At 59.3% G+C, this 26,647-nt stretch overlaps 1 protein-coding gene across 10 annotated transcripts in view; it reads right to left on the bottom strand.

Annotated features, from left to right (window-relative positions):
• Positions 1-1,888: 1,888 nt before the first annotated feature.
• Positions 1,889-26,647, bottom strand: part of CHID1 (chitinase domain containing 1) — a 40,500-nt gene continuing 15,741 nt past the window's right edge. For 5 of the 10 annotated variants that reach the window (XM_054439012.2, XM_054439013.2, XM_063670660.1 and 2 more), the window contains 6 exons: positions 25,440-25,532; positions 16,650-16,751; positions 15,787-15,942; positions 2,536-2,616; positions 2,238-2,280; positions 1,889-2,074 (listed from right to left, as the gene is read on the bottom strand). In XM_054439012.2, the coding sequence (XP_054294987.2) occupies positions 1,976-2,074; positions 2,238-2,280; positions 2,536-2,616; positions 15,787-15,942; positions 16,650-16,751; positions 25,440-25,532 (574 nt within the window). In that variant the 3' untranslated portion in view covers positions 1,889-1,975. Of the gene's footprint in view, positions 2,075-2,237; positions 2,281-2,535; positions 2,617-14,285; positions 15,164-15,786; positions 15,943-16,649; positions 16,752-25,439; positions 25,533-26,647 lie in introns of those variants that run through there. The other 5 variants (XM_063670666.1, XM_063670664.1, XM_063670665.1 and 2 more) reach the window with 2 other exon arrangements.

The raw sequence follows: 26,647 nt of genomic DNA on the forward strand, positions 1-26,647 counted from the left end.
CTTTAAGTGAGCTGGCAGCACAAAGCACTTGTCACAGGGCACGAAAAAAATGCATCAAGGTGCCTCAGGATTCTCACAGCCAGAGGTGAGGGTTGTGTGGGCACCCTGGCCACAGGGATGACAGTCAGTTCAGGTTGGGGCATCTGATCCCCAAACTGTACCCCACAATCTCATTTCCAGCTAGTTTGTGCCCCACCCTCTGCCCATCCCCCGGGAGACACAGCCCGCTCTAGGCATCCCATCCTGTGTGGCATCCCCACCCCTGCTTGCACCCAGTGCTGATCTGGCAATGCCTAGCTCCAGGCCCACACCACCCTCCCAGACCTGCGTGTCTCCCACCCTCACTCCGACGGAAGCCACAGGACCCCTGAGAACAACTTGAATGTTAGCGTCAGCGCCTCTGGGGACACAAGGTCAGTGCCCCAAAGCCAGTGGCAGCTTGTTTTTTTTTAGACAAGGTTTTTGGAATGCAGTTGGTCACAGCTCACTGCAGCCTCAACCTCATCAACTGATCCTCCCACCTCAGCCTCCTGAGTAGCTAGGAGTACAGGCACATGCCACCACGTCTTGCTAATTTTCGTATTTTTAGGGGGTAGAGACGGGGTTTCACCATGTTGCCCAGCGTTCCTCCCGCCATGGCTTTCCAAAGTACTGGGATTACAGGCATGAGCCACCGCACACACCGCTTGTATCTATGCCCGTGTCAAGCAGCAGCAACGCAGCGGGAACGGCTGCACCTGCACTGCGGCAGCTCGCAGGCCTCCCTGACGTACAGGCAGAGCCTTTTTCAAGCGTGGGTGCCTTGAGTCCGACCCAGGACCCCCTCCCCAGCTCCCGTCCTGTGGAGGAGACCCCACCATGCTTCCTCACTGCCGACTGGAGATGTCCTGACCCCTGCCCACTGCGCCCTAACGTTACTGACTCTAAACCAGAACCCAGTGCCCACCCTGTCCTCACCGTCCTCACCCCACGGCATTCTCAGTGAGGGACGCCCAGGCCCACCCACTCCCTGGACTCACTTCTGTCCCCCCGAGACCTTGCCCGGGACATGTACCCACCTATGCCCTCTACTGCCCACCTCAGCCCTGTGGGCCCCAGTGGTGAGGAGGGGAGTCCTCATGGCCAGCCAAGGACAGGACGGTGACAAGGGGCAGGGGAACGAGGGCCGTCAGGCCTTGGCTCATGATGCCTCCAAATTCCCCAGGGCCTCCCCAGAGCCTGGACACCGCTGCATGGCAGGGTGGGCGTAGCCTGCCAGCCACATGTCCTCTGCCCCACCCCTCGCTGGAAATGCCTGTCCCAATGTGGCCCACGGGTCCTGCCGTTGCCCCTCACCATGCTCCCTGACGTGGCCAGGCTGGCCTGGGGGTCGCGCTACCTGAGGCGGCAGAGCTGAGCCAAGGTCCAGGGCCAGTTTCAAGAGGGTTGGCCAGGCTCCTCTAAGCCCATTTGCAGGGCAGCCCCTGCACCCTTGCCGTGCTGGACTCAGTGGGGACGTCTGGGTGGCTCTCTGCAGGTGACACACGTGCTGTGGCTGGCCAGATGGGTGGCAAGTATGTGGGGGTGGAGCTCTCAGATCTGTCACTGCCAGGGCCCTCGAGTCCAGGAGTGGGCGAGTCTGGGATGGTTCCAGAGCTTCCAAACCCACATCCAGCCCAGGACGTGAGAAGCAGCCCAGAAAGGCCTGAGCCAGGCTGTCCTGGTGGGGCAGGTACTGTGGGTCCCGCCTGCCCAGCTGACAGGAGGCAGCCAGCGGATGCCCGGGTGGGAGGGGCTGGAGCTCTCAGGGTGTCCCCAGCCAGGACTCATCCAGGGCAGGGACCCCTCATGGGAGGGTGGGGAGTCACACAGTGCCCAGGACCCCTGACTGAGGACTGCAGCAGACCCATAACAGCAAACGGAGTGGAGGCCTGTATTTCACACCTGCTCGCTCACTCCATGGCTTAGAAAAGAACACGTCCGTCGCAATGCCCACCTAGAGCAGGTCGTAGAAGTAGTCCAGGCCCTGGCCCAGCTCCCAGATAGAGACCCCAACGCCCAGCTCCCGGGCCAGCTCCAGCCGCACCTGTAGGGACTGGGCACAGATAGAGGTGTGAGCACCTGCTGGAGCCTGTCCCCCGACACCCAGGGATGTCCTCCAGGCCGAGGGGCAGCACTGCCTGGACCCCAGGCCAGTGCCTGCTGTGCTGTCGCACGCACCACCCCTCCCTCAGTCCCACGGCTGGCAGCACACGCACCTTCAGGGTTGGGTAGAAGACGACGTGACTCCCGCTGCGGCTCCTGCAAGACAAAGGGACCGTCAGTCCATCCGCCGCCTCTGCTGGCTCCAGGCCTCCTCCCCTCACAGCCAAGGTCCACAGCCTGTACTCCTGCCCGCCAGGTGGCCACCTGCTGTCCAGCTGTGCTCCGGGGCCAGGAGCAGCAAGTGAGCGTGTGACCCTGAGACCCCCGGGCCCTGCTGCTCCCTCATCTCCACCCCCAGGGCCCCTCCCTGCACACGGGGCTGAGGCGGGCCACGCACTTCAAAACACTCACTTCTTGTACTCAAAGAAGTGCTCTGAGGCCTGGCTGTCCCACACCATCCGGGGCCTGTGGTCCTTCAGTGTCTGGATGTACCTGGGGAGACCAGGGTATGGGTTGGGAGCCCACCCAGCTCCCCCACAGCCCCACCCTGTACCCCCAAAGGCTGTGGCTCTCAGCAGGGGCAGGGCCACTCGGGGCAGCAGGTCAAGGGATCCACTGTCCCCAGTGGTCTGGGGGACAACAGCTGGTGGGGTGGCCAGAGCCCCAGGCCCCGTGAACCCTGTATTTGAGGAAACCTCAGGAAAAACATCTTCTAGGAGCTTCCTTGGGAGAAGCCGCCCCACTGAGTCCTTTCAGTTGCCTGGAGAGTGACACGGGGCCTGAAACTGCCTGACCCTGAGGGTGGCCCTCAGGCTACGCAGCGGCTGCTGAACAGGACTCCTCACTCTGTCCAGACCCCAGGTGAGAGGCTAACCAGACAGGCCTCAGGCTGCCCTGGCCGCGCTGCTGGCCCTGGGCTTATGGGCAGTGCCTCGTACTGGGGATGGCTGCCCAAGTTGGTGGTTTCTGCACCTTTTTTTTTTTTTTTTGAGACGGAGTCTCGCTCTGTCGCCTAGGCTGGTGTACAGTAGTGTGATCTTGGTTCACTGCAACCTCTGCCTCCCAAGTTCAAGTGATTCTTCTGCCTCAGCCTCCTGAGTAGCTGGGACTACAGGCGTGCATCACCATGCCCAACTAACATTTGTTATTTTTTAGTAGAGACGGGGGTTTCACCATATTGGCCAGGCTGGTCTCGAACTCCTGACCTCGTGATCTGTCCGCCTTGGCCTCTCAAAGTGCTGGGATTCCAGGCATGAGCCACCGCGCCTGGCCTCTGCACCCTTTCAAAGGCTGAGTCTGCCTCAGTCTTGAACAACCACCACCCCATGCCCAGGACTGCAGCAGGCCCCTCCTGAGCACCAAGAGCCAGTGGTTTGAGAACCACCCCCTCCTTCACACACAGGACAGGCTCATTCCCACGGTGCTGGGGACACCACTGCGGCTTCCAGAAGGTCATGGGGCCCTGAGTGTGTGCGCATCTCACACTACACATTTGGGACCAGGGCAGGTGGTTCCAGAACACTATGGGCCACAGCCACCAGCAGCACCAACAGATGGTTCTGGAAGCTTCTGGTCTCCGCAGACAGGAGTCTGCGCAGGTGGAGGCAGCAGACAATGGAACATGACCAGTGCCTGCTGCATGAGGACAGTGCCCCCCACGTGCCTGGGGCTGCAGCCTCAGGGAGGAGGCCTGGTGTGGGGTCTACAGCCCGGGCGCCACGTGGGAGGGGAGGACAGGCAGTAGGCAGCTGCAGGGACACAGGGACCTGATCCGTGTGGCATGGACATCCGCAGGATCCTAAGGGGTCACAGATGGACAGTGCAGGGTTTATCCAAGTGAGAAATGGCCACAGGACCGCACCTTGAGCCACCTTTCTGCTCCTGCCCAGAAGGAGTGGGATGTTCGAGGCTCCCAAACGGGAGAGGCTGCTTTGTCCTGAGCAGGGCAGAGTCCCCTTGACACTGGGAGCCTCTTCCAGACTAGGGCACATGTCACTTCAGAGCTGTGAGCGGGAGCAGCTGCCACCCGCCCAGCAGTGCTCGGCAAAGTGCCAGACCCCATCGGATAGCTCTGGTCTTTCGGGACATGGAGGCTGCTCTGCAGACATCAGACTCTGGCAGACACATGGCAGGGAGGGTGGGAAACAGCACTCAAGCAGCCTCCCCAACCCAGACAGTTTCCCTTAGACACCTGTTTCTGTTTTTTTGAGACAAAGTCTCGCTGTCACTCAGGCTGGAGTGCAGTGGCATGATCTTGGCTCACTGTAACTTCCGCCTCCTGGGTTCAAGCAAATCTCCCACACCTCTGCCTCCCAAGTAGCTAGGATCACAGCCACCCGCCACCACGCCCAGCTGGTTTTTGTATTTTTAGTAGAGATGGGGTTTCTCCATGTTAGTCCGGCTGGTCTTGAACTCCTGACCTCAAGTGATCTGCCTGCCTCGGCCTCCCAAAGTGTTAGGATTACAAGCGTGAGCCACCGCACCTGGTCCCCCTAGACGCTGGTGATGGAATGGCAGCAGTGGCTGGCAGTTCCAGCCATCCCAGGCCTGGAAAAGCACTGCTGGACCCCTGCCCTCCTGTGGCTGGGCCAGGCCCCTCAACGGCCACATGCAAACATGGTCCTTTCAGAAGCCCCTCCAGACCAGGCAATGTCATGGAGGCTGCCAGCATAGCCACAACCCCATCAGACAGCTCTAAAATTACTGCATTATCCTTAACTGAAACACCACTCAAGGTGTTGTTGATGTAATTTGCAGCTTCCCCCCTGCAATACACTGTCTGCTGGGTGCTGGGAGCTCTGTGAGAAGAATGGGACGTGCAGGGTCGTGGGCAGATGCCTCAGGGCAGAGCTGGCCCTCGGGCTGTGGGGAGCTCTGGCCACACCACGCACTCCTCCTCCTGGGGGGCCTCTGTGGTCACTGCTCAAAATCTGCTGCCTCCAGGAGGTGGTGAAGCTGGGGATGGCCAGGACCCCTGAGAGCACTGGGTGCCTCCCACTCAGGAGCCCCAGCCTGGTGGTTTGGCGAGTGGGTGGTGACCACGCTGTGGGGGCAGCCATGACCAGGACGCTGTCAGGGACCCCAACCCCAGGAATCGCTACTCCCAAGCAGGCCCTGGGGATGAGGAGAAGCTGGAGCCCAGGTGCTGGGTGGGGGTGTGTGCCCAGCTCCCAAAAGCCCAGGGAGGGTCTGAGAGTCACTCCTGGGGAGGGAGGGTGAGGCCACCTGGTGTAGGGGCAGGGCTGAGTGAGGACGGGCGGCTGCAGGCACAGCAGAGGGAGTCCAGGCCCACAGCAGAGGGGACAGTCCTCAGAGGGCTGCAGACACACAGAGGAGCTGGGTCCTTGGGGGGCCTGAGTGTCCACCCAGGCTGGTAACTGGGACCCCCGTCAGGGCTTATAAGACTCTGAGGAGCGTGGCTGGTGTGATGGACAAGCACACCAGGGGGCCAGGCTCCCAGGAGGAACAAGGGCCACACAGGTGTTTCGGGGAGCAGGCACCAGCCACAGTGAGTGGGGAGTGAGCGAGGGGCCTGCACAGAGAAGGCAGGGGAAGGTGAAAGTCCGAGAGTGGGTGCCCAGGGGAGGGACAAGCACATGGACGGGGAGGATGTAAGGAATAAGTACTCAATGAACACGGACAGCTCGGCCTCACAGAAACATCCAGAACAGACAAGCCTACAGACACGGTGGGCTGGAGGTGGGTACAAGCTAGGGCAGAGAAAGAGAGCACAACTGCTAAAAGGCACAGGGCTTCTTTTTGGGGAGCAGTAATAAGGGTTGTACAATTCTGTAAGCATATTAAATGCCACTTTGAAATGGTGCATTTTATGGTATGTGAATCTTATCCAACCTCAAAAAAAGTTGCAAGGCCTCAAATGGAAAGGGTCAAGGAAAGCCAAACAGGATATACACACAACACACACCAAGACGCACCACAGAGGAATTTAGGAGGACAGGGACAGAGGTTTGATGCATTTCTAGGGAGAAAGCAGATCAAGTGTGAGAAAGATGTTCTTGGACCTCCTGATGTGTGGGGGGGTCACCCCACGGAGACCAGCTTGGAAACTTTTGGAGAAACGGCTCCAGAAAACCAAAATAAGTGGGATGAGGGGCTTGCTCCAAAGCCTGGGGAGTTTGCTAAGGTCTAAAAGGCAAGGATTAAAAACAGATGCCTGAGGGGGCTGGGCGCAGTGGCTCACGCCTGTAATCCCAGCACTTTGGGAGGCCGAGGCAGGCGGATCACCTGAGGTCAGGAGTTCGAGACCAGCCTGGCCAACGTGGTGAAACCCCATCTCTCCTAAAAATACAAAAATGAAGCAGGCGTGGTGGCAGGCGCCTGTAATCACAGCTACTTGGGAGGCTGAAGCAGGAGAATCGTTTGAACCTGGAAGGCAGAGGGTTGCAGTGAGCTGAGATTGTGTCACTGCACTCCAGCCTGGGTGACAGAGTGAGATTCTGTCTCAAAAAAAAAAAAAAAAAAAAGATGCCTATCGGAGAGAGGGAGAGAGGGAGGCGGCACTGGCGGGTGGAGGAGGGAACTCCCAATACCCAATACCTCGCCTCCACTCTGTGCTGTGGTCTGGGTGGAGCAGGGGTGCCGACCCCCCAGAGCAGCCAAGTCTGAGCAATCCCTCCACCCTGCTAACCAAAGAGGCCCACGGAGGACTGGCCCACATGGACACGCTGCTGCTGTCATGCCGGCCTGAAAGCCTGGGCTTGTGACTCCTGGGAGGGCGGTGGGCCATGTTCCTCCACTGCCCTGAGCAGCTCCGGGCCCAACCCTACAGCCTTGGCCCAGTGGCTGGTGGGAGCCCTGGTCACCCACCAAGAAGGGCGTCCCTCTCTTGGCCCCTGAGTGGAAGCCAGCTCATGGGAAGCCTCGGGGGGAGGCCAGCATCAGAGGCTGATGGGGGCCTCTCTCCTTGAGTCTGCCCAGGCAGCCTCCTGAGACGCAGGGCTGACAAGAGCATCTGACCAGATGTTCCAGGTCACCTTGACTCCATGTGCAGAGCCAGCCTGGGCTGAGCAAGGAAGGAGCCTGGGGAGGTGGCCCCAGGATCTCAGCAAGGCAAAGTATGAGAACTCTGGGCCAGCTGGGATGGTGAGACATGGGATGGGATAGGGAGCAGGAGCTATGCACCTGTCTCTCACCTGCCTCCAGGTGTGTGCCTGTACCTGTACCACAGCTGGGGCTGGGAGCTATGCACCTGTGTCTCGCCTGTCTCCAGGCGTGTGCCTGTGCTATAGCTGGCACCTGAGGATGCAGTTACCAGATATGGTGATGGAGCCTCCAGACCCCTCCTGGCCACGCCCAGAACCCAAGTTGGGTGGCTGCCTCTCCCCAGACTCATTTTTTTTTTTCTTTGAGACAGGGTCACTGGCACAGTGGCTCATGCCTGTAATCTCAGCATTTTGTGAGGCCAAGGCAGGTGGATCACCTGAGGTCAGGAGTTCCAGACCAGCCTGGCCAACATGGTGAAACCCCGTCTCTACTAAAAGTACAAAAAATTAGCCAGGCATGGTGGAACACACCTGTAGTCCCAGCTACTTGGGAGGCTGAGGCAGGAGAATCGCTTGAACCTGGGAGGTGGCGGCTACAGTGAGCTGAAATCAAGCCACTGCACTCCAGACTGGGCGACAAGAGTGAAACTCCATCTCCAAAACAAAAAAAGATAGGGTCGTGTTCTGTCACGGAGACTGGAATGCAATGGTGTGATCATAGCGCACTGCGGCCTGGACCTCCAAAGCTCAAGCAATCCTCCTGCCTCAGCCTCCTGAGTGGCCGGGACTACAGGTGTGCAACACCACACCCTACTAACTTTTAACATTTTTGTAGAGATGGGGGTCTTGCTATGTGGCCCAGGCTGGTTTCAAACTCCTGGCCTCAAGTGATCCTCCCACCTCGGCCTCCCAAGCTGTTACGATTACAGGCGTGAGTCACCACACGCAGCACCCTTTGGACTTGACCAACCGGCTGCTAGGGCTGTACTGGCTCCAAAGGTATAGAAGTCATGGTATGCTGTGAGCCGCCCTGAGCCACCATTAGGAAACGATTCCGTGTCCTGGAGGCAGCAGGCAGAAGACACAGCCTGGTGGTGCACAGCTTCCTGCAGGGAAAAGTGCATGAGGCCCGGCTCTGGTCTCAGGAGTGTGTGTCGAGAGAACCCCTTCCTAGGACCCCTCAGGAGCCCCCACAGGGCTCTGCAGCCAGCTCCAAGGAACGGGTCCAAGGGAGTGGAGCTGCTTCTGGCTGGTGGGAGGAAGGGCTTGCAGGCTCCGCCCAGGGCCAGGGCTGCTGTGGGCAATGGTGAGGCCCCCAACGCCAGGCCCAGGCCCCCTCCTGGAGGGAGGACATAGCTGATGGCTGGCCCTCCCCAAGCCCACCCTGCAGACACTGAAACCCCAGGCCAGGTGCTCCTATCTTCACAGGTTTCAGTTGCCTCTCAGAGCTTCAGTTCAACCAGACAGCCCTCCTCAGTGGGTGGCCATGCTTCTTCAGGGCTGTCCTGTCTGAAATGTGGGATCCAGCAATGTCCTGACCAGAAGCCCTGAGGCTTGCCATCTCCCTCTCGTGGAGGCAGGCGTGGCTGGGCCTGCAGGTACGTGCCAGCCAGTCCCTGCACCTGGCCCCATTGGGGATGTGCTCAGGAGCTGCTGCTGGTCAGCCAAGGCTCCCAGAGGCACAAGCTGTAGAAACTGAGGGCCCTGGGCATGGAGGAGACCTGGCTCCTCGTCACTGGCTATCAGAGTGCTGGGGTGTTAGGAGAACACAGTGAGCATGAAGCCGGGGATCGGGGCTGGGGTTGCTGAAACTCTTGGCGCCACATGAGGCCGAGGGAGTCAAGTCCTGGGGTGGCCACGAGGGGCTCGCCACACCATTCTGTGCACTTTCATGCTTGAAGATTCTCACAGTAAAAGATTCACAAGACAGAGAGGAGGAAAACGCCTAGGTCCACTGAGTCATGGCAGCAAAAGACGCCACAGCAGTGATGAGGGCCACGGGCCTAAGATTCAATCCCTGCTGCTGCCGGCCTCCCAGACGTCCCCTGGGGGGTGACAGACAGGACGAAGGAACGATGGGCTCCACTCTGCAGAGGACACAGTATAGGCTGGAGGAGCGACGAGGCTGGGGCTGGATGACTGGCTGGTGTGGGTGGCAGGCGCCGCAATGCTTGGTGGTGCACGTGCTGTGTGGGGGCATGTGAGGCTGGGGACTGTCTGTCTGCTCTTTAGGGTGGCCGCAGCTAATAAGTGAGATTTCAGCTAGAAAAGCAGACATTTGGTGCCAACACAAGGCGAGAACAGAGGGTGAGGAGAGGCGTCTGAGCTGATGTCACCAGAGCTCAGCAGGAGCTGGCACAGGTGCAAGGACAGATAAGCCTCGAGGAAGGGCCGGGGAGAAGAGCCCCAGCTTCTAGAACAGATAGGGAGGACCCACAGGATCCCCACAATGGGTGGTCCATCTCACCCTGTGCACGTTGCAGGCAGTGAGCCCTTGGGCTGGATTTGGTGTCCAGAGTGGACGCCACCTGTCCAAGGCAGGACCATGGGGTGCAGAGGAACAGTGCAGCTGAGAGGGAGGTTGGGGCTCAGGGAGGGACCGGACACCACTGGGGCAGAGCCGGGGTCAGGAAGAATGTTCTGAGGAGCTGCGAACACGGTCCCTCCACCGTGCAGACATTCAGGCGGAGGCAGGAGTGCCGTCCACTCGTAGAGGGGACTCTGGCACAGTTGAGAGCCAGGAACCTACCCAGGGAAGACTCTGGTGGCTGTCAGGCATCATACTCCCAGAAGCAGGGATGCCTCTGCCTGTGATCCTTGCCAGTGTCCCCCTTGGACTAGAGTGGGGGCGCCCTCCCTGCCATACCCTTGAGGCAGGAGCCACGGCTGTGCAGCGTCAGCACTCTCTTGGCCGGCTTGGCAGCTGTGAGGATGCACGTGTGAGCGAGTCTTGGCAGCCAGTTATTTATTCCAGCCTTGCGGGAGGTGGCCCTGCTGAGCTGGCGTCTGTGCTGCTGCCCTGGCCAAGGTCTCTGGGCGGGGACAGACAGGGCAAGAGCTAGTGGCCACCCAGGATGGGATGCAGGGACAGCACTCTAGGGGCCCCTGAGACCCAGATCTCCCCATGGCCTGCTCCCCTCGAGTGGTCCTGCATCCAGGCTGGAGCCTGCCAGGTGCCCACACCCCTCCTCTGTGCCACTCAGGCCCAGGGGTCATTAACAAGGGCACTTTGGGTGGGTGAGGAGGGCAGATTAGGAGGGGACTTCTCAGCTGGGAGTGAGGACCCAGAAGCAGTGCCTTTCTTTCCTGACTGGGTGCATCCAGACCCCAACTTGTGCAAAGCTTGGGGGTCCTGAGGGCATACACCTCCATACGCTCACGTACACACCTTTGTAATCAGAATTCCTTCACCCCAAACCCCCTAGCCAGTTCTCAGAACAATCATGGGTGGGTGCAACTGCCCAGGGGAGGCTGCTGAAGGCTTTGGTTGTTTTGGAGACAGGGTCTTGCTCTGGAGCCCAGACTGGAGTGCAGCGCAGTCTCCACCTCCACAGCTCAGGCATTCCCCAGCCTCCTGAGTAGCTGGGACCACAGGTGTGCACCACCATACCGGCTAATTTTTTTTAAAACTATTTGTAATGATGGGGTCTCTCTATTTTGCACAGAAGGTCTCGAACCCCTGGGCTCAAGCAATCCTCCTGCCTTGGCCCCACAAAGTGCTGGGATTACACTGATGCCTTGTGTGACCTGACCCAGGCTCTTGTGCAGTGAGTGAGCCCTGACTCTTTACCCTCAGATGGTGTAATGGGCTGAGCTGTTCCCCTAAAATCCACAGGGTGAAGTGTGTGATGTCTTGAATGTTCTCTGCAAAATTCACACTGAAATGTAATCCCCACTGTTGCACTTTGGGGTGGCAGGGCCTTTAGAAGGTGGCACGGTGGGGAGGCGGGGCCTTTAGAAGGCGGCACTGTGGGGAGGCGGGGCCTTTAGAAGGTGACTGGGTCATGAGGGCTCTGCCCTGGTGAACGGATTAATCCATTCATGGACTAGTGGGTTAATGGACCAGTGGGTGACCATGGGCATGGGACTGTGGCTTTCTAAGAAGAGGAAGGCGGCCTGGGCAGCTCGCTCAGACCCTGTGCCACGGACGCCCTGCACCGCCTCCAGACTCTTCAGAGTCTCCACCAGCAAGAACGCTCTCACAGAACGCTCTCACAGAAGTAGCCACGGACCTTGGACTTCTCAGCCTCTATAAGAAATAAATTCCTGTCTGGGTGCAGTGGCTCACGCCTGTAATCCCAGCACTTTGGGAAGCCGAGCTGGGTGGATCACTTGACATCAGGAGTTTGAGACCAGCCTGGCCGACATAGCAAAATCCTGTCTCTACTAAAAATATAAAAATTAGCTGGGCGTGGTGGCACGTGCCTGTAGTCCCAGCTACTCGGGAGGCTGAGGCAGGACAATCGCTTGAACCCAGGAGGTAGAGGTTGCAGTGAGCTGAGATCACACCACTGCACTCCAGCCTGGACACTCCGTCTCAAAAACACAAACAAAACGAAACAAAACAAAAAAAACCGTGGTGGCACATGCCTGTAATTCGTCCTACTCGGGAGGCTGAGGCAGGAGAATCGCTTGAACCCGGGAGGCAGAGGTTACGGTGAGCCAAGATCGCATCATTGCACTCCAGCCTGGGCAACAAGAGTGAAATTCTGTCTCAAAAAAAAAATTCCTTTTCTTTATAAAGTCCTCAGTTTCAGGTATTCTGTTATAAGCAACAGAAAACGAACTAACACAGGTCCTAATCCCCAGTGCCTCAGAGTAGCACTATATTTGGAGAAATAGTCTTTTTTATTCTTTTATTTTTTTGAGACAGAGTCTTGCACTGTTGCCCAGGCTGGAGTGCAGTGGTGCAATCTCGGCTCACTGCAAGCTCCGCCTCCAGGGTTCACGCCATTCTCCTGCCTCAGCCTCCCGAACAGCTGGGACTACAGGCGCCCTCCACCATGCCCGGCTAATTTTTTGTATTTTTAGTAGAGATGGGGTTTCACCGTGTTAGCCAGGATGGTCTCGATTTCCTGACCTCGTGATCCGCCTGCTTTGGCCTCCCAAAGTGCTGGGATTACAGGCGTAAGCTACAGCGCCCAGCCACGCCCGACTAATTTTTTGTATTTTTAGTGGAGATGGGGTTTCACTATGTTGGCCAGGCTGGTCTTGAACTCCTGACTTTGTGATCCCTCCGCCTCGTTCTTTTCTTTTGTAGTTAGGGTCTCACCATGTTGCCTAGGCTGGCCTTGAACTCCTGGGCTCCAGTGATCCTCCTGCCTCAGCCTCCTGAGTAGCTAGGACCACAGGCCTGAGCCTACACTGAGAGAGTCTTTCAAGACATGATTAAGTTAAAATGATGTCACAAGGGTGGGCTGTAATGCAACATGACTGGCGTCTTATAAGAGGAGAAGAGGACACAGGCGCACATGGGACCTTGTGAGGACACAGGGAGAAGGCAGTACTGACCAACCAAGGAGAGAGGCCCTGGGAGAGGACTCACACAGGCGCACACAGAACCTTATGAGGACACATGGAGAAGGCAGTTATCTACAAGCTGAGGAGAGAGCCCCTGGGATCTACCAGCCGAGGAGAGAGGTCCTGGGAGGAGCCAACCCCACCTTGACGGCACCTTTATCTCATCTCCCACCTCCAGCCCCCAGGACTGAGACGAAGCTGTTATTTCAGCTGCCCCATCTGTGGCACTTTGTTACCCTTGAAGACTAGTGCGGTGGCGACTCAAGGCCAACACCTGTCTCCCTTTCAAAAGCCCAACCAGAAGTGAGGCTTCCCTGAAGGCCTGGGTGAGCAGAGCCCACAGCTGGAGCTGAGTCAGGGCTGGGTGCATGGGGAGGCCTCTTGCTTTGCACAGGGGATCCTGGGCTGGGAGCCCAAGCTCTGTACATGGCTCCACCCAAAGGTCCCAGAACCAGGCACCATGTCAGGGATATGGTAAGGTGGGGGACACGAGCTGTGCTTCCAGAGCCTTCCAGGGATTCCCAGCATCAAAGGAGGGCCATGGTGGGGGAGGGTGCAGCACACACAGGAGCACAGAGCAGCCCCAACTGAAAGAACAGACAGTTGGGCAGACAGGGTGGCTGGGCCCCTCACTCTGCATTGCAGGGACATGAGAGCTGGCACCCAGTGACTGACCCGTGCCCCATCTCAGCAGGAGCAGGGGACCCAAACGAGCCAGGGGCCCTGGGGCATCGCCCTCGCCCGTGCGGAGCCCCGCGTGTCTCAGTGTGTGGCTGAGTTCTTGATGACTCACTGGGTGAGATGTGGGAGAGAAGATGCCAGGCTCCTCACCCCGCCTGATGCCCAGGCTGACCCCAGACCCTCCTCAGCCAGCACCCCGTGTCTGCCCCCGCAGCAGCGTCAGGCCCTGCTCAGCGACCCAGAGCACACCCAGGGCCAGGAGCCAGAGAACAGCGGGAGCCCAGGCCTGTGCTGGACCCCAGGACCAGCCATGTGGACAGAAAGGAGTGTGCATGTAGAGTGTCGGGGGAAAGCCTCCCTAAGGGGACCACCACACATGACCCTGGTCTTGCAACATGGCCTACCTGACATCTGCTGTGGAGGGGCTCACAAAGGGCACCCCTGGAGGCTGGGCAGGGAACACTGCCCCAACATACTCCTCTACCCACTGCCGCCACCCTCAGGACCCGCGAATCTGGCAGGTTACCTCTGCCCCTCCCCACAGCCGACCAGGAGGAATCAGGGGTGATGGCCTGGCCTCAGCTCACCTGCCTGGGCTGACACACGCACACACCCCTCATGGAGGGCAGGCCTGTGGGTGACCTACAAAGACTCATAAAGATGACAGCCGAGGTCTCCACAAAAAGGCCAGGTTCTCCAGAAAAGTGAGCAGCTAAAACTGTTTCTAAGAAACTCAACTGCACCCAGAACAAAGATTAAGATGATTTATAAAAATGCTAAAACACCCAGCACGCAACATGGTAAAATTCGCAATGCCTGAGGCATCAACCCAAGAGTACCAGGCCCACAGGGAGGCAGCATAATAGGACCCCAAACAAGGAGGAAAAGTAGCCTCCTGAAACCGACCCCGATATCAGAACCAGCAGACACGGGCACTCAGCAGTTACTACAACTGAATCGCAATCTGCAAAAGTTTAGTAGAGACATGGAAGACGTAAAGGGGACCCCAAACAAGCCTCTAGAGAATTATAACATGTTGGCCGGGCTCGGTGGCTCGCGCCTGTCATCGCAGCAAATTTGGGAGGCTGAGGCAGGAGGATCGTTTGAGCCTAGGAATTTGAGACCAGCCTGGACAACATGGCAAAGCCCTGTATCTACAAAAAAATACAAAAATTAGCGGGGCATGGTGGCATGCACCTGTGGTCCCTGCTATTTGCGAGGCTGAGGTGGGAGAATGGCTTCAGCCCAGGAGGTTGAGGCTGCAGTGAGCTATGATCACACCAGTGCACTGCAACCTGGACGACAGAGTGAGACCCTGTCTCAAAAAAAAAAAAAAAACAAAACAGAGAAAAAGGAAGCCCGGCCCGGTGTGGTGGCTCACACCTGTAATCCCAGCACTTTGGGAGGCCGAGGCAGGTGGATCATGCGGTCAGGAGATCAAGACCATCCTGGCTAACGCATTGAAATCCCATCTCTACTAAAAATACAAAAATTAGTAGGGCGTGGTGGCAGATGCCTGTAGTCCGAGCTACTCAGAAGGCTGAGGCAGGAGAATGGCGTGAACCTGGGAGGCGGAGCTTGCAGTGAGCCAAGACTGCGCCACTGCACTCCAGCCTGGGCGACAGAGTGAGATTCCATCTCAAAAAAAAAAAAAAAAGAATTCCAAAAGGTAAAAGGTGTATTCGTGAGCTGTGGGACAAATTCAATGGATCTAGTGTTTGTGGTCTCCAAAGGAGAGGACAGAAGAAACAGAAAAAATATTTGAAGAATTTGGCCCCATATTTTCCAAATTTGCTAGGAGTACACATGCACAGATTCAAGAGGCTCCATGAACACTGTGCAAAAAGAAAATGAAGACACGTCAATCAAATTGTTCAAAACCAGCCATATATACAAGATAGTCCTAAGAGCAGGGAGGACAGCAACATAGGCAGGAGAAAGAGGTGGCGGTGAAAGGCCGTCCAAATGAGAGGGCGGCAACATGCTTAAGATGCCGGTAAAAAAAACCAACAGCCAGAATTCTACAGCCAGGAAAAATGTCCTCCAGAAATGAAGTCAAGTAATGCCAACAAGAAACCACACTTGCAGAGCACACCAAGAACACACAAAGCAAGAAATTACTCCCGGGTAGAGGAGAGGAGGAGGAGCATTCAACCCAGGAGGCCCTGGCCCGGCCTGTGTGCTGTGGGGCAAGGCTGACAGATGGGGGAGCCTCAGTCCCAGCCTCACGCAGATGTGGGGACAGCTAACGTGGCGGTGTCATGGATGGTGACCACAGTGGGGGCTGCGGTGGGGTAGGCACCAAGCAGGACCAGCTCCTGGCCCAGCCCCTATCTCTGACTCTGTGGGGCACAAGCCCCAGGGGACCGGGACCCTCCCCATCACTCCGTCTCCTTAAACCCACACCCACCCACACCCAGTGACACCTTCAGCACGGCAGGGAGAGCCCTTGGCTCACCTGGCCCCGACCACAGGCTCACGGGCATCCTTGGAGGTCGCGTAGTCCATACCATAGAAGTTGAGCCCCAGGAGGATTTTGCTTCGCCACTTGGACTTGGGGTCCAGGACCTGGACGCAGGCTCGAACCCAGGACAGGGGTGCATTAGGGCCAGGCCTGCAGGGCAGGGAGTGAGCGAGTTTCAGCAACAGGGAGGGCCCCGCACCTGAGCCATCGTTGGGGCCCTCCACCGAGAGGTGCACCCTCCCCATGCTGCGGCTGACACCTCTAGAGAGTTGTAAAGAACAGAAGTCACCCATCAGAAAGGGCCGTCAGCAGAGCGGGCCCATGAGGGACGTCACGTCCAGGGCCAGGATCACCCATCAGAAAGGGCCGTCAGCAGAGCGGGCCCATGAGGGACACCACATCCAGCGCCAGGCACTCATGTGCGGCCCCCACCCCACAGCCACAGGCAGGAGTCCGCATGACACAGTGGGAAGGAGGACAGCAGACACAAGGCCGCCTGGGCATCCTTCCTGCTGTCTCCCTGCCTGCGCCTGTGTCACACGGCCCTCGTGCAACACTGTGGTTCAGGCAAAGGAGGACACGGTGGCATCGGGCAGCAGCAGGACTATGCCTGTGCCCCGCCCGTGACCCAGCTCCACCAGAGGCAGGGCCCCACCCACGTGACCACCACAGGGCATGCGGCAGGTGCAGTGCCACTGGCTTCCCTCAGGTGGGCGTCCAGGCTCAGCAGGTGACCTTGTGGTGCACAGAACCACAGGCAAGAGGGCATCAGCTGTGCCCAGGAGCCCCCCAGGTCCACACTCACTGCTGCACTGTGGAGTCTGCTGTGCCCAGGAGCCTCCCAAGCCCACACTCACTGATGCGCTGTGGAGTAGTCGTAGGTCATGAGGCTGAAACCATCCAGCACAGGGGCCAGCTGCTCAAACTCCTTGTGCGTGAACATGCCCAGCTGGTCGGTCCTGCAACAGACAGGTACAGCCACCTCAGGCTGCTATGCCCTGCCTGAAGCCCCTCCCCAGCTGCGGTTCAGCTGGGGTGAGAGCAAGCTGGCTGTGGGGGACTTGGGTCACTTTTCCCAAGCGGAAAAGTGTCCTCCTGGGGTGGGGACAGCCTGCAGCTTGGTTGGGGTCACAGAGGCTGGGGGCTGGGAGACACAGGGGGATGTGGTCATGGGGGCCCAGACACCTCTCTGAGACCAGGGTACAGCTGAGAATGACAGACCTAACAGCAGGGAGACCTGGGCCAGGGCTGCCCATGGAGGGGCAAGGTCAGTGGAGAGTGGCTAAGAGGATGGGCCACTCCCGAGAGCTGGGGTCGCTGAGATGGAGGTGACTGATCCAGGCCCCCAGGAGCATCCCCTCCCGGAGTCTGCAGCAAAGCCTCCCTGAAAGCAGAGCCAGCTCCTGGGACGCAGCCCTCAAGCCCACTCAGGGTCGGCCTGGCCCAGCCAGGCTCTCCAGAGCCCTCACTGGACCTCAGCAGGTAGACGGGAAGGACAAATGCTTGGCTCCCAGGGATGGAGCAAGGCTGTGTGGCACATTCCCCAACATGGGGGACAGGGCACCAGGGCAGGTGGTCAGCTGCGGACAACTGTGGCATGGGCACTGCAGAGGAAGCGGCCCTGCTCTGTCTGCCTGGCCCCTGGGCCATCTCTGGACGGCAGCCCCTCCCTTGGGGACCTGCTCCGTCCTGACCTAGATCCACTGGGGACTAGTGTCTCCTGGGGCAGCCTTCCCGCCTGGCCCAGGGAGAGCTGGGTGCTGGCCTACGGCCCCTCCACACCCAGATCTATAAGCCAAGGGGAGACGGGAGCAGTACACAAAGGTCAACACCAAGGGAGCCGAGGGCCCCCACGGCAGCAGAACATAGGACAACAGCATGGGGGACGCAGCCGGAGGAGCAGCATGCACTGAAGTGAGGGGGGGTCCCTGTGAGGCAGTGAGGCTGTGGGCCCTGATCTCCCTCAGTTGTGACCCCTCCTCTGCTCAAGGGTCACTGGGCTCCCAAATCTGGACCACGCCAAGGGCCTCAGTGCTGGGGCTTCTGTCAGGGGCTTGAGGGCCCGACACCTCCTGCAGATCCCTGGACCCACATGGCAGGTCTGAGGAGCCCCTCTCCAGATGTGCAGTTTTATCCCAGCCCCTGCCTTGAGTCTACCAGGACCAAGGTCTGGGCCTTCTCCTCTGCTGGGCACGATGAGAGGCCCAGGCCCCAGAGTCTGTCCACCCCGGGCTGTCCCGGCCTGCAGGTACGTGGAGCATCATCCATGGTCCCCTCAGCCCTGACCTCTTTTCCTGATGCCTGCCAGCCCCACCACTCAGGCACGGTCAGCCTCCCCGGATCCCTGACAAACACCTCCCAGCACTATGCCCATCACTCCCGGTGGCCTCCCTCAGTGCCTGGGCCCCTCTCTATAGCCAGGTGCCCCTAAGACCTCAGCCCCAAATCCAGTTGTCCACTGGACCCTTCCTGCCCTGCAACCTCCCTCTGGGCCGAGGCCTCCACCCAGGTCCTCTCACCGACACCCAAGGTCATTTCTTTTTTATTTCTGAGATGGGGTCTCTGTCACCCAGGCTGGAGTGCAGCGGCACGATCCCATCTCACTACGGCCTTGAACTTCTGGGCTCAAGCAATCCTCTTGCCTTTTTTAGTTGATTCAAAAAGAAAAAATGGCTGGGTGTGATGGCTCACACCTGTAATCCCAGCATTTGGGGAGGCTGAGGCAGGTTGATCTCTTGAGCTCAGGAGTTGGAGTCCAGCCTGGGGAACACAGCAAGACTCTGTCTCCACATTAATTAAAAAATTAGCCAAGTGTGGTGGTGTGTGCCTGTAGTCCCAGCTACTTGGGGGGCTGAGGTGGGAGGATGGCTTGAGCCCAGGAGGTGGAGGCTGCCGTGAGCCCTCATCATGCCACTGCACTCCAGCCTGGGCAACAGAGCAAGACAATCGATGAATCGGTCTCGCTGTGGACAGGGTGCTTGGGTCCCCACAAATGGTTATGTTGAAGCCCTAACCACTGATGCGGTGGTTTCTGGAGATAGTGCCTTTAGGAGGTGATTAGAGCTACACGAGGCCATGATGACGGGCCCCACGGTGGAGTCAGTGTCCCTGTGAGAAGAGACACCACAGCTCTCTGCCATGTGAGGACGCAGCAAAAAGGTGCCGACTGCACCAGGAAGAGGCCTTGCCGGAAGGCGGGCTTCGGGCTTGCCAGCGCCTCTCCGAGTCGGTCCCAGGCGGCTCCTTGGCCCCTCACACACAGAGCCCCCCGGCTCACAGCCCCACATCACTCAGGTCCTGGTGGCAGATGCCAGGCAGCGTTGGCTGTGTTGCTTCCATCCCAGCCTGGCTGCCCCCGAGCCGCGATCTCCCCGTGGCTTTCATTTGTGCTTCTCTCAGGAATAACGTGGTTGAGCATCTCCCGGCCTGCCCATCGGCTCCATGCACGCATCCACTGTGGCCTCTCGTGGCTCAGAGTCCAGGTCTCCTGCCCGCTTTTCTCTGGGGTCTTTGTTGCTTTCTTTCTTTTCTTCTCTTCTGTTTTTGAGACAGGGTCTTGCTCTGTTGCCCAAGCTGGAGTGCAGTGGCACAATCTTGGCTCACTACAGCCTCAAGACCTCCTGAGCTCAAGCTCCTCCTCTCAGCCTCCCGAGTAGCTGGGACCACAGGTGCCACCATGTCCAGCTAATTTTTAAATTTTTTATAAAGATGGGGTCTCACTATGTTGCCCAGGCTGTTCTCAAACTCCTGGGCTCAAGCGATCCTCCCGCCTCAGCCTCCCCAAATGCTGGCATTACAGGCGCGCATCTCCACACACAGCCCCTCGTTGCTTTCCCACCACCGTGTTCACATTTTCTCTCCCTCTAGCTCTCTCAGGTGGTCATGTGCTCCTGGTCAGTGGCGTGGGCACCATCGCTCCTCCTGGCGAGAAGCTGGTCTTCTCGCTCCTTTGTGGCGTCTTCTGATGCGCCCACATCCTGGTCAGAGTTGTCTGTGTCTGTCAGAGTCACTCCTTCCTCTCACGTGCCCCATGGTTCTGCTTCTAACTTGGGCCTTTGCTGCACCTAGGACCATGGCCAGCATGACTGCCTGTCCCTTTGGCTCCTCCTTCGCCAATCTCATGGCAGCCCTGTCAGCCACAGCTTCTACTCTGCAGGGGCCTGTCCCACAGTCTAACCCCTCCCCTGTGCCCATGATACCCTTCCGAGCACCCAGTCCTGCTTCACACGCTGCTATCAGACATGTGGGGTCCTGCCGTGAGCCGGGCTCGTGTGCCTCCCCCACATCCACGGTGCTGCAACGCCCCTGTCCCTCTTGTGGGCGCTGTGCCTTCCACCACCTCATAGCCTTGGCCGCACCAGGCACTCCTGGCAGAGCTGGCTTCACTCCACAAGGCCTTGCTAGGTGAGGCCATGTGTCCAGGATCTGGCTCCCACCAGCTACAGAATGTGGCACAGAAACCACGAATGCCCCCCATGCGTCCACCAGAAATGCAGCCCACGACATCCCCAAGCAGGAAGGGGCAGTCCTGCCAGGGGACGTGGCTCCACACCGCGCCCCTCAGTGCAGCATGCTGACATGTGACATGCATGTGGCACAGCTTGCATTTTCCCTTCGGGGCTCACGCAGCTGCCCACTGACCCAACAACTCTGCTACAGCTGGGCACCAACCACGGCCACAGGCTAGGAACGGTCCTCACGCTTTCAAGGGTAGTAACACAACACGAGGGAACAAAGCAGGCCCCATCCAGAGGCAGAAGCAGCTCACGGTGGTGATCAGTGGGAGAGAGAGGGGAGGGCACCAGGCCTGTGCCCCCGGTCCTGCCACCCCCTACCTGGCGCTGGCCCTGGGGACCACCTGGGAATGTGGACCTCCTCCTACCCGCAAGAAACACTGCAAAGGGGCCACTGCCAGATGTCCTTCCCAGCCCGCGCCCTTCACCCAGACACACGCGAGAGCCGGCAGCGGAGCCATTTGTCTCCGTGCCCCGTGGCACCCGGACAAGAGGGGATCACCACGGCTGAGCGATGAGGTAACAGCTTGTCACGGATTAGACGCAGCGTGACTTCCGATGAACAGGAATTACTGCTTACACCGAAAACACCGTGTTCTGAATTCATTTCTGAGGAACAAAGGCCCCGGGAGGAAGGAAAGAAGGAAAAGGAACTCATCACAGCCAGCCGCCTGCCCTCCCATCGCCATGTCCTGGGTGGGCCCCATGCGGGCAGCGGGCATGCAAGGTGAGTGCCTACTCGGCCTCGACTGGACCCCAGGCCACACCAACGCCAGTGCCCCTCCCCCTCCTGTCCAGCTTGGTGCTCTGTGCCCCAGGGCCCTGGGGGTGCACTGCCCAGCTGGCTGCCTCACACTGAACAATCTCAGGCTGGGGCCTGACCAGGTCCCTCCAGCCACGCGGACCCCACAGCTGCCAGAGGCCGGGGTGGCTGCGGCCTCCAGAACAGCGTCCTCTCAGATCCGAGGGGAGACGGTGACACGAGTGAGCCCGCAGTGTCCTGCCATGTACCCACACCGTCCCTCCAGCACAGCACGACTCTCACGTTCTACCTGCGACCTCCCTGAAATCCCCACCCACCCACCTTGGTCCTGACACTGGGCCCACGTGGCAGATGCCCGCTCTCCCCTCGGCCGACCAGCTGCCATCTCCGGGTGACATCTGCATCACTGCAGTTGACGCCAGGCAAAAGGAACGTCGGCTCCACGTCAAACCCTCCTGCCGCCATCTGCTGGGGTGGGCCCATCTCTTCCCTGCTCCTGTACTCCAGCTACCAGAACCTGTGGGCTTAGCTTCCCTCTCTCCCTAGACTCTCATCTTCCAGCCACCCAGCAGGGAAGAGCCGTAGTCTCTGACGTCCATTCAGCTGACCTCCCTCCAGGCTGAATGTGAGGAAGGCGTGGGTTTGGCCTATGGTCCCTAGTCCCTGCCAGCCACACCGCCTGGCCCTACAGTTGCTACCTGCAGAGCCAGGCCCCACAGCAGCCCTGAGGGAATGCCAGTCCCCAACCCTAACAGAGATGGTGGCATCACTGTCACGCCCCACAGCAGTCCAAGGGAACACCTTTCCCCAACCCTAACAGATGCTGGCATCACTGTCCCTGCAACCTCCCACACTCAGGGCATCTGCCCCCAGCAGCCAGTGCCCACAGCTGTTCCTCCACCCACAGCTCCCCTCCCACTCTGCCCACCTGTCAGAGATTTCTGAACCTGCTCCCCATGGCCTTGGGTCGCCTGGCCCCCGTCTGCTGCTACCGGCACCCTCACCCCTCACGATGGCTGCTCCACTGTCCATCAGCCTGCAGGCCTAGCCCGCTCCCTGACTGGCCGGTTAGGACCCTTCAGCCCTCTGGGGCCTGACTTCAGCCTGGACCTCGGCCCGTCCACACTGCATGGGGTGCCTACAGTCCCCCCCAGAGGCCTCAACACACACTGTCAGCACGCGGCCTGCCCCATCCGCCGAGGCTGCAGGCAAGAGGCAGGTGGGTGATGGGAGCAGGGGCCTCTGTGCAAACGTGCTTGCTGGGGATCCGGTGATGGCGCCCCCATGCATTACCTTTCTCTGACGGCTGAGTCAGGCTCCACATACAGTGATGACCTGCCCTAAACCATGGGGCTTGGAGGAGATGGCCAGGGTCGTGGCCCCACCCACCTCAGAGTGGACCACTAACAACAAGGCCAGCAATGACGCCAGCAGGGCCCAGGAAGGAAACCAGCCCTTCCTGGGTTCCTGACGTCAGCTCCCTGGACCCAAGGGGGTCCCAGTACCTAAGGATGCCCAGAAAACACAAGGGGTCAACTAGAGACTGACCCAAGGGTTCTGCTCCCATGTTAAGGATGGCACCACCACATGGGCACCTGGGGACAGCCTGCTGGTCCCACTGGCCTGTGGGGTTTACGCTGTGGCTTTGACCCTGGGTCTCCTCCATCGCTGAGACTGTGACCATGGGAGCAGGGATGGAAGTCAGCAGAGTGCTCAGTTCCAGGACCAGACACCCTGGGGTCTGTGGCAGCTGAGTTAGGGCTGCCTCTGTCTGCTAAGGACACAATAAATTTGCACTTGGCGACTGGGGGTGCCCCTCCCTGCCCCTCCCTGCAGCACACAGACCTCTCTCCTGGGGCCATTGTTCCATGGACAACGCCCCTGGAAAGAGAGAGCCTGTGTGTTGGCAGCGTAGCTCTTGTGAGGTGAATGACAAGCATAATTACGTTCCGCTGCAAAAGCGCTAGGGACAGGGATTTATGAGGCTTCTCTGCAGTGGCTGCTCTTCCCTCAGAGTGGGATGAGGGGAAGGATAAACACAGATGATAAAACAGCCCTCCTCACCTCTGGGGGTGCAGCCAGAGCCTCGGGAGAACCCACGGGAGCCTCAGCACCTTCACTGGCCCCGCCAACTGGGAGGGCACAGCCCTGTGCTCCAGTTGAGCAGGCGCACAACAGCAGTGCCCAGCCCTCCGCCCAGCTGGGTCTGACTTCCCCGGGGACCCCCACTGCAGGCCTTGGCCCCGCCCCCAGCCTGGTCACAGTGTCCACAGCCCTGGCGTGCATCCCACCCTACAGCTGCAACCCCCACCAGCACCATGGAAATGGAGCTGTGAGCTTTGGTTGCTGTGGGATGAGGGGCAGGGACCTGGCCTAGCTCCGACTGCCCACTTCCTGCCTAGGGCCAGAAGCTCAGGCAGAGGCTGCCACCAGCAGAAGTCAGGCACCTGGTCCTCTGCCCCAGCCTCAAGAACTGACCTGGGCTCCTGAGCTGGTCCCCACCGATGGCTGCTTCTGCAGCTCCCCTAAGCACAAAGGGCAACCCAGGAGCCCCATGAAATCAGTGCCTCACAGAGGTGGCCACACCCATGGCCTCTGGACAAGGAGTGTCTGCCACCCCGAGGAATTTTCTCCCAGCCCCAGGCCTGCGAAGTCCTCCCAACCACCTGAGACAGTGCTGTCAGCTCAGGAAGGACGTGTCCTCACAGCCAGCCCCTGCCAGCCCCCTTCAAACCCTGGGAACACAGGCCAGACATTAGTGTCTCACATCGGAAAAGGCTGGCCACGGTGGCTTGGGAGGCCGAAGTGGGATGATCGCTTGAGCTCAGGAGTTCAAGAGCAGCCTGGGCAACATGGCGAAACCTCATTTCTACAAAAAAACAAACAAACAAACAAAAAACACAAATTAGCTAGGTGCGGTGGCATGTGCCTGTGGTCCCAGCTACACAGGAGGCTGAGGTGGGGGATCACTTGAGCCTGGGAGGCAGAGGTTGCAGTGAGATAAGATCACACCACTGCACTCCAGCCTGGGTGACAGAGTGAGACTCTATCTCAAAAAAAAAAAAAAAAAAAAAAGAAAAGAAAAAGATGCTGCATGGGGGCCCCAAACCCGGGACACAGGTGAGACCCCAGCCCTGGACTTGGGCCCGTTATTGCCGGGGAGGCTGAGGTTGCTGGGCTGCAGGAGCAGAACCGCCGAGGCACAGCCAGGCCCCACCCCACCAGCACCACCCACAGGTCAGCCCCGCTGGCACATAAGGGAGAAGGAGGGGCCAGCGCACACAGCAGTGCGGCAGACAGGAAGCTCCCCAGGGCTCGGTCTGGGACAGGACCCCCAACACCTGGTCACAGGCAGAGGGAGTTCTGTCTGCACATTGCTGGGTACATGTGCAAGAAGCTCAGGCCATGCACGAAGCAGCTCCCAGAGCTCAGCCCTCAGCACCCCTTCTGCTTTCCACTTTCCAGGGTCTTCCATCAAAGGATCAGTCTGAGCCCACCAGGAACTAGCAACTGCGTTGTACTGGGAGCCAGAAGGGTCTAAGCACAGCCTGCCCCAGCTCCAGGGGAGGAACCTGGCCACGACAGCGGGACCAGGGGCACAGGTCTGAAACCTGGTCTGCAGGACATGCTGCTGTGTCTGTCCCGGCACTGCCTTGCCCAGTTGCAGCCCACACTGATCAGCGGAGAGCCCTGGAAAGCTTGGAGAGAAGTCGGTTGACCGTGCAAAGGGCCCTCAGCAGCCTACAGGCTGTGAAGGAGGCCACCAAGCTGCCTGCTTAGCCAGGGGTGCTACCCTGAGGGCATGGACGGCCTGTGCTGGGACAGGCATCTGCAGGGTGGCAGCCTCCTGTGAGCACAAACTGGCTCTTTTGTGAGTCTTTCTAACCAACCTCAGGTTTGGGGGTGCACCCAACCACACACAGCGAGTGGCCCGCAGTCACCTCTCTGCCTCTGGAGGGAGAGAAGGCTGCAGAGGTGCAGAGGGCTGGCAGTCTTCCAGAGTGGCGGGCCAGAAAGCCCAGTGTCTGCCTGAGGGGCTGCCCTGGGCAGAGCCCTGGGACTTCTGCCTCGACACCTTGGGATGCCCCCAGCCAAGCCAGCCCTGCCTGGGCTCTGTGACTCCCCAACCCAGCCTGCTTCTGTCCATTTGGCCCCCAGGTCTGCCCTGGGACTCACGTGCTGACTTGGAGCCTTCTCTGTGCCCAGCACAGGGGCACAGAGTGTGTGTGGCAGCTGAAGCCTCTATACAGACGGGATGAGGTTTGGGTGTTGAGCAGGAGGGCCTGGGCCCTTGGCCGACACCCTGCACTGGCTGCCCCCGACCCCAGAGCCCTCCACAGCCACCCCCACACCTCAAGAGCAGCACTTACCCGGGGGTGATGGCAGGCGGGATGACCAGGAGGGCCAGCAGCCGGGCCTGGTGCAGAGCCTCAGCCAGGTGGGTGAGCATGTGGATGAGGCCCCTGCAAGAACCGAGAGGTGGGGTCAGCAGCGCCTGGCACTAAGGACTCTCCCGGGGTTCTGTGACACCTGCTGCCTCAGGGAGGGGTGGGGCTGGTCCCCAGCCTGACACCCTGCAGCAGGGCAGGTGGGTCCCTTCGTGGGAACTTCCTATCCATCTCTGGATGTAGCCCCAACAACACTATCTCATGCCCCAGTGGGCCCCCCTAGAGTGGGGGCCTGTGCAGTACCCCAGGAACCCCCAGAAAGAGGGGCTCAAACAACCAGAGACAGCCTCACGTGTCCACATCACACTTCAGACACCTAAAGACATGGCAGGTTAAAAAAAAAAAAAAGGCTGGGCACAGTGGCTCACGCCGGTAATCCCAGCACCTTGGGAGGCCGAGACGGGCGGATCACCTGAGGTCAGATCAGCTTGGCCAACATGGCGAAACCCGGCCTCTACTAAAAACACAAAAATTAGCCGGGTGTGGTGGCACGTGTCTGTAATCCAAGCTACTCAGGAGGCTGAGGCAAGAGAATCACTTGAATCCAGGAGGTGGAGGTTGCAGTGAGCCAAGATCACACCACTGCACTCCAGCCTGGGCTGAAGAAATGACTCTGTCTCAAAAAAAAAAAAAAAAATACACACCAGGTGAGAAAAGGCCCCCAGCAGGCCCAGGACACTGACCCGAGGGCGGCCGCAGGGCACTCCAAGGGCCCCACCTGCCTGGTGTAGCTCAGGGAAGGAGAGGGCAGGGCACCGGGCAGGGCAGGAGACAGGGAGCAGCAGTTAGGCCTCCTCTGGCCCCTGGAGGTGGAGAAGGCAGGAGCATCTCGGAGCAGGCTGGCAGTGTCCCCCAAGGGATGGCACTAGCCTCCCTCCTAGCATGGCCCAGGAGCAGCCATCAGGACCCCAAGCCGGCCGTGTGCACACGCTGGTGCCCATGAGTCCACCCAGCAGGTGGCCTCTGCAGAAACTGGCCTGCAGCACATGCTGCTGCAAAGCTGGGTTTCCGGATGTCAGGGTGATGCGTCCACACTGGGCAGGCTCTGGCTGTTACCGCACATAGGAGACTGTCACTCTCACGCTGCAGTCCCCTGGGAGCAGCCCCATCTAGGGAGGAGACCCACCCCT

Source organism: Pongo pygmaeus, chromosome 9 (assembly GCF_028885625.2).
Source record: "Pongo pygmaeus isolate AG05252 chromosome 9, NHGRI_mPonPyg2-v2.0_pri, whole genome shotgun sequence".
NCBI lineage: Eukaryota > Metazoa > Chordata > Mammalia > Primates > Hominidae > Pongo > Pongo pygmaeus.